The 7,195-nt window shown below is 51.0% G+C and overlaps 1 protein-coding gene across 1 annotated transcript in view; it reads right to left on the bottom strand.

Moving 5' to 3' along the window:
- The window catches only part of LOC139280539 (voltage-dependent calcium channel gamma-3 subunit-like), a 276,400-nt gene continuing 269,205 nt past the window's right edge, over nt 1-7,195 (bottom strand). Inside the window, exons 3-4 of the mRNA XM_070900024.1 lie at nt 5,866-6,006; nt 1-1,007 (exon numbers count right to left, since the gene is read on the bottom strand). Of these exons, the coding sequence (XP_070756125.1) occupies nt 490-1,007; nt 5,866-6,006 (659 nt within the window). The 3' untranslated portion in view covers nt 1-489. The remainder of the gene's footprint in view (nt 1,008-5,865; nt 6,007-7,195) is intronic.

Below are 7,195 nucleotides of genomic sequence, written 5' to 3'. Positions count from 1 at the left end.
TCGTTTTATTCAGAATGTTAATAAAATATGAAGCATTAAAATGCTAGGATTGAAATCAATGCTTCTCTTATAAAAACTAGGTACTCCTTTTTATAGTGGGAAGGCTGTCAGTGAAAGGGAAAGTCCAGAAGAGACATGCAGGAGAAATTGAGAAAAGTGGAGCCGTTTTATCCGCAATTGCCTGGCGATATCTCGGGAACCAGTTTCAGTTGGTCTTAAATAGAAAATTCTTTATGACACTAAACACTTCCATGAAAGGGGAGTGGGGGGTGGGTGAGGGATCTTCTAATCTCAGGCACCGACATTTGCCTCCGATTTCACATTGAAATGTTGGCTGCACCAAATTCTCCGCAGACAAACCCTACAACAGGAGCAGCCAGATCTTCTCATTGAACAGTTTTTCCTTCTGGGCGCTCGCTCACACAAGCATTGAGATCCCACTTGCGGTTGGCCAGAGCTCATGGCCATGTACCGGGGGGGGGGGGTGTGTCACACGGGGGTGGTGCGTCTGTTGGCCGGGTTTGCCTGGAGAGCGTCCTTCGAGTCTTTGGAAACGCAGTTGCGGACTTGCAGGAACTTGGGGTCCCGTTCAGAAGCGACGCTGGTCGCGACGACTGCTTTGGAAGGGTCCCTAGACAGCGTGTACATTGATATCTCGTTTGTGGGCTGCGTGGTGTAGCCTTTGCCTCCGACTGGAGAGGGGTCTCTGGACCGAGGCTCGGTGGAGCGCGAACTCGACCTCCTCCTGAACCTGTATCTGTAGCTGGGAATTCGGGCCAGCGTGGATTTCTTCAGCACCTCGTGGCGAGACTTGACCCTCAGCTGCCGGTGTTTGTCGATGTACATGTGCACTGCCAGCACCCCCACAGTCTCGGCGATGATGAATGACAGCGCCCCGAAATAGAAGGACCATCCGTAAGAATAATTGTTCTTTTTGGAATCGCTTTGTCCGGGGTCTCCGGCATTTGCCGATATGTACACTATGATTCCTATTATGTTGCTTAAACCTAAGAAGAGGAGGGAAAGGACATTGTCACCATTACAGAGTGTGATGCAACATTGATATCATTATAGAGAGAACCAGAAGATGCATTGCAAGAGGCAATGTTATAAACCAAAGCTTTATGATGGGGTTAAGGTCAATTCCTGACTGAGATCGATCGACTCTTGGACTCTGGGGGAAATCAAGGGATATGGAGATTGGTGGGAAAGTACAGTTGAGGTCGAAGATCAGCCATGATATTGAATGGCGCAGTGGGCCGACTCCTGCTCCTCATTCTTATGTTCTTATGAAAGATCTTGCATTTATATCGTGCCTCTCACAACCTCAGGACGTCCCAAAGCTTTTGAAGCATAGTCACTGTTGTAATGTGAGAATCACAGCAGCCAATGTGCACCCAGCAAGCTCCCACAAACAGCAATGAGATAACGACCAGATAATCCAATTTTTTTTTGTGTTACGGGTATTGGTTTGAGGGATAAATATTGGCCAGGACACCGGGAGAATTCCCGTGCTCTTCCTCCAACAAGTGCCATGGAATCTTTGAAAGACGACACCTGTAACAAGGCAACAGTCCCTCAGTACTGCACGGAAGTGTCAGCCAAGATTATGTACTCGAGTCCCTGGAGTGGGAATTGAATCTACAACCTCTGACTGAGGCGAGAGAGTGCTACACACTGAGCCAAGAGTGACAACTTGTCAGTTTGCATTGTGTAGTGAGTGGCGTGTAACAGAAAGGCTGTTATTATAGAGCTGAGTAATGAAGGGTGGATGATGCACAAGAAACGTGAGGGTAAGTGGGAGTTACTGGCCTAGGGAAGGTTGAGGCACTCTGTGTGGATGAACAGAGAGGAGATCAAATACATCATTGTGTGAAAGGTCAGCGTGTGACCCACTGTCCCAGAGTGTGAAAGGTCAGTGTGCGACCCCATGTCCCAGAGTGTGAAGGTCAGTGTGTGACCCCATGTCCCAGAGTGTGAAGGTCAGTGTGTGACCCTGTGTCCCAGAGTGTGAAAGGTCAGTGTGTAACCCACTGTCCCAGAGTGTGAAAGGTCAGTGTGTGACCCCGTGTCCCAGAGTGTGAAAGGTCAGTGTGTGACCCCGTGTCCCAGAGTGTGAAAGGTCAGTGTGTGACCCACTGTCCCAGAGTGTGAAAGGTCAGTGTGTGACCCAGTGTCCCAGAGTGTGAAAAGTCAGTGTGTGACACCGTGTCCCAGAGTGTGAAAGGTCAGTGTGACCCTGTGTCCCAGAGTGTGAAAGGTCAGTGTGTGACCCCGTGTCCCAGAGTGTGAAAGGTCAATGTGTGACCCCGTGTCACAGAGTGTGAAAGGTCAGTGTGTGATCCCGTGTCCTAGAATGTGAAAAGTCAGTGTGTGACCCCGTGTCCCAGAGTGTGAAAGGTCAGTGTGTGACCCCGTGTCCCAGAGTGTGAAAAGTCAGTGTGTGACCCAGTGTCCCAGAGTGTGAAAGGTCAGTGTGTGACCCACTGTCCCAGAGTGTGAAAGGTCAGTGTGTGACCCCGTGTCCCAGAGTGTGAAAGGTCAGTGTGTGACCCCGTGTCCCAGAGTGTGAAAGGGCAGTGTGTGACCCCGTGTCCGAGTGTGAAAGGTCAGTGTGTGACCCCGTGTCCCAGAGTGTGAAAGGTCAGTGTGTGACCCCGTGTCCCAGAGTGTGAAAGGTCAGTGTGACCCTGTGTCCCAGAGTGTGAAAGGTCAGTGTGTGACCCCGTGTCCCAGAGTGTGAAAGGTCAATGTGTGACCCCGTGTCCCAGAGTGTGAAAGGTCAGTGTGTGATCCCGTGTCCTAGAGTGTGAAAAGTCAGTGTGTGACCCCGTGTCCCAGAGTGTGAAAGGTCAGTGTGTGACCCCGTGTCCCAGAGTGTGAAAAGTCAGTGTGTGACCCAGTGTCCCAGAGTGTGAAAGGTCAGTGTGTGACCCACTGTCCCAGAGTGTGAAAGGTCAGTGTGTGACCCCGTGTCCCAGAGTGTGAAAGGTCAGTGTGTGACCCCGTGTCCCAGAGTGTGAAAGGGCAGTGTGTGACCCAGTATCCCAGAGTGTGAAAGGGCAGTGTGTGACCCCGTGTCCGAGTGTGAAAGGTCAGTGTGTGACCCAGTGTCCTAGAGTGTGAAAGGTCAGTGTGTGATCCCGTGTCCCAGAGTGTGAAAGGTCAGTGTGTGATCCCGTGTCCCAGAGTGTGAAAGGTCAGTGTGTGACCCACTGACCCAGATTGTGAAAGGTCAATCTGTGACAGGTCAATGTGTGACCCCATGTCCCAGAGTGTGAAAGGTCAGTGTGTGACCCAGTGTCCCAGATTGTGAAAGGTCAGTGTGTGACCCCATGTCCCAGAGTGTGAAAGGTCAGTGTGTGACCACATGACCCAGAGTGTGAAAGGTCAGTGTGTGACCCACTTTCCCAGAGTGTGAAAGGTCGATGTGTGACCCCGTGTCCCAGAGTGTGAAAGGTCAATGTGTGACCCCGTGTCCCAGAGTGTGAAAGGTCAGTGTGTGGCCCGGTATCTCAGAGTGAGAAAGGTCAGTGTGTGACCCAGTGTCCCAGAGTGTGAAAGGTCAGTGTGTGACCCAGTGCCCCAGAGTGTGAAAGGTCATTGTGTGACCCCCCCCGGGTCCCACAATGTGAAAGGTCAGTGTGTGACCCACTTTCCCAGAGTGTGAAAGGTCAGTGTGACACCCCGTGTCCCAGAGTGTGAAAGGTCAGTGTGTGACCCCGTGACCCAGAGTGTGAAAGGTCAGTGTGTGACCCAGTGTCCCAGAGTGTGAAAGGTCAGTGTGTGACCCCGTGACCCAGAGTGTGAAAGGTCATTGTGTGACCCCCCCGGGTCCCACAATGTGAAAGGTCAGTGTGTGACCCACTTTCCCAGAGTGTGAAAGGTCAGTGTGTGACCCCGTGACCCAGAGTGTGAAAGGTCAGTGTGTGACCCCGTGTCCCAGAGTGTGAAAGGTCAGTGTGTGACCCCGTGTCCCAGAGTGTGAAAGGTCAGTGTGTGACCCCGTGACCCAGAGTGTGAAAGGTCAGTGTGTGACCCAGTATCCCAGAGTGTGAAAGGTCAGTGTGTGACCCCGTGTCCGAGTGTGAAAGGTCAGTGTGTGACCCCGTGTCCCAGAGTGTGAAAGGTCAGTGTGTGACCCCGTGTCCCAGAGTGTGAAAGGTCAGTGTGTGACCCCGTGTCCCAGAGTGTGAAAGGTCAGTGTGTGACCCAGTGTCCCAGAGTGTGAAAGGTCAGTGTGTGACCCCGTGTCCCAGAGTGTGAAAGGTCAGTGTGTGACCCCCGTGTCCCAGAGTGTGAAAGGTCAGTGTGTGACCCCGTGTCCCAGAGTGTGAAAGGTCAGTGTGTGACCCACTGTCCCAGAGTGTGAAAGGTCAGTGTGTGACCCACTGTCCCAGAGTGTGAAAGGTCAATGTGTGACCCACTGTCCCAGAGTGTGAAAGGTCAGTGTGTGACCCACTGACCCAGATAGTGAAAGGTCAGTCTGTGACAGGTCAATGTGTGACCCCATGTCCCAGAGTGTGAAAGGTCAGTGTGTGATCCCGTGTCCCAGAGTGTGAAAGGTCAGTGTGTGACCCACTGACCCAGATTGTGAAAGGTCAGTCTGTGACAGGTCAATGTGTGACCCCATGTCCCAGAGTGTGAAAGGTCAGTGTGTGACCCAGTGTCCCAGATTGTGAAAGGTCAGTGTGTGACCCCATGTCCCAGAGTGTGAAAGGTCAGTGTGTGACCACATGACCCAGAGTGTGAAAGGTCAGTGTGTGACCCACTTTCCCAGAGTGTGAAAGGTCAATGTGTGACCCCGTGTCCCAGAGTGTGAAAGGTCAATGTGTGACCCCGTGTCCCAGAGTGTGAAAGGTCAGTGTGTGGCCCGGTATCTCAGAGTGTTAAAGGTCAGTGTGTGACCCAGTGTCCCAGAGTGTGAAAGGTCAGTGTGTGACCCAGTGCCCCAGAGTGTGAAAGGTCATTGTGTGACCCCCCCCGGGTCCCACAATGTGAAAGGTCAGTGTGTGACCCACTTTCCCAGAGTGTGAAAGGTCAGTGTGTGACCCCGTGACCCAGAGTGTGAAAGGTCAGTGTGTGACCCTGTGTCCCAGAGTGTGAAAGGTCAGTGTGTGACCCCGTGTCCCAGAGTGTGAAAGGTCAGTGTGTGACCCCGTGACCCAGAGTGTGAAAGGTCAGTGTGTGACCCAGTGTCCCAGAGTGTGAAAGGTCAGTGTGTGATCCCGTGTCCCAGAGTGTGAAAGGTCAGTGTGTGATCCCGTGTCCCAGAGTGTGAAAGGTCAGTGTGTGACCCACTGACCCAGATTGTGAAAGGTCAGTCTGTGACAGGTCAGTGTGTGACCCCATGTCCCAGAGTGTGAAAGGTCAGTGTGTGACCCACTGTCCCAGAGTGTGAAAGGTCAGTGTGTGACCCAGTGCCCCAGAGTGTCAAATGTCAGTGTGTGACCCCGTGACCCAGAGTGTGAAAGGTCATTGTATGACCCCCTCCGGGTCCCACAATGTGAAAGGTCAGTGTGTGACCCACTTTCCCAGAGTGTGAAAGGTCAGTGTGTGACCCCGTGACCCAGAGTGTGAAAGGTCAGTGTGTGACCCCGTGTCCCAGAGTGTGAAAGGTCAGTGTGTGACCCCGTGACCCAGAGTGTGTAAGGTCAGTGTGTGACCCCGTGACCCAGAGTGTGAAAGGTCAGTTTGTGACCCACTGCACCACTCAGTCCATTTTTGCAAAGCAGATTTAAATCTCGAGAATGGATGTGAGGTGAGCAAACAGGTGTGAAGTTTAGAGTCAGAGTTGAATGTGGAGCATTGGCTGAAAGTCAGGGAATGAGTTCAGTTAATAGTTTCAATTTAAAAATGACAAACCTGCTGCTACGAAAAAAATCCCAGAGCTGAGGACAACGTTGTGTTTGCTCTTGTAGAATTCACCGGCCGCAACACAGATGCCTCCAAGAAACAGTAATCCCACGCTCAGTATCGGGAATACACTGGAAGCCCTGACGATTCCTGCAGAGAGAATGAGGAGTCAGTTGTGGGCTGCACACCATTACCTGTTCACACTGACCACTAGCCGCAATTTGTCACACAAGCACACATTTTAAGCGGGAGAGGAAATCAAACTGTTACCCCATTTATTTTATGATGCAGCTCATATCATAAAGATAGCCAATGATGTTTACAATACTTTGGAAGTTCAGAAAGCTGATTTGATGGCACCAAGGGATACATTGGCTAGTGCCACATTCTCAATGTGGAGCTGTGTTTGAAGGGACTGGGCCAGATGCAGGCCGACAATACGAATACAGATTCTCTGACCTTCTGCACTCCCTTCAGAATGTATTATTGCCCCTCTGCTAAGGGAAATAGGTTCTTCATATCCACTCTATCTCGGCCCCTCATAATTGTATCCACCTCAATTAAATCTCCCCTCATCCTCCTCTGGTCCAAGGAAAATGCCAATTGCCTTGTCTTGTTGCCCCTCCCCAAATGCATTACCTCACACTTTAAGGATTGAATTCCATTTGCCACTTTTCTGCCCAACTGACCAATTCATCGATAGCTTCCAGCAATCTGTTGCTTTCTTCCTCACTTGTCATGTGCACAGGGTTACTGATCGAGGTCATGTGCACAGGGTTACTGATAAAGGTCATGTGCACAGGGTTTCTGATAGAGGTCATGTTCACAGGGTTACTGATAAAGGTCATGTGCACAGGGTTACTGATAAAGGTCATGTGCACTGGGTTACTGATAAAGGTCATGTGCACAGGGTTACTGATAAAGGTCATGTGCACAGGGTTACTGATAAAGGTCATGTGCACAGGGTTTCTGATAGAGGTCATGTTCACAGGGTTACTGATAAAGGTCATGTGCACAGGGTTACTGATAGAGGTCATGTGCACAGGGTTACTGATAGAGGTCATGTGCACAGGGTTACTGATAAAGGTCATGTGCACAGGGTTACTGATAAAGGTCATGTGCACAGGGTTACTGATAAAGGTCATGTGCACAGGGTTACTGATAAAGGTCATGTTCACAGGGTTACTGATAAAGGTCATGTGCACAGGGTTACTGATAAAGGTCATGTGCACAGGGTTTCTGATAGAGGTCATGTTCACAGGGTTACTGATAGCTAGGTGGCAGTGTGAGCTGTGAGGAGGATACTAAGAGGCTGCAGGATGACTTGGACAGGTTACGT

The sequence above is a fragment of the Pristiophorus japonicus genome, chromosome 15, assembly GCF_044704955.1.
Source record: "Pristiophorus japonicus isolate sPriJap1 chromosome 15, sPriJap1.hap1, whole genome shotgun sequence".
Classification (NCBI taxonomy): domain Eukaryota; kingdom Metazoa; phylum Chordata; class Chondrichthyes; family Pristiophoridae; genus Pristiophorus; species Pristiophorus japonicus.
The sequence above is the reverse complement of the archived record's forward strand: the minus strand, read 5'-3'. Positions and strand labels throughout refer to the sequence as shown.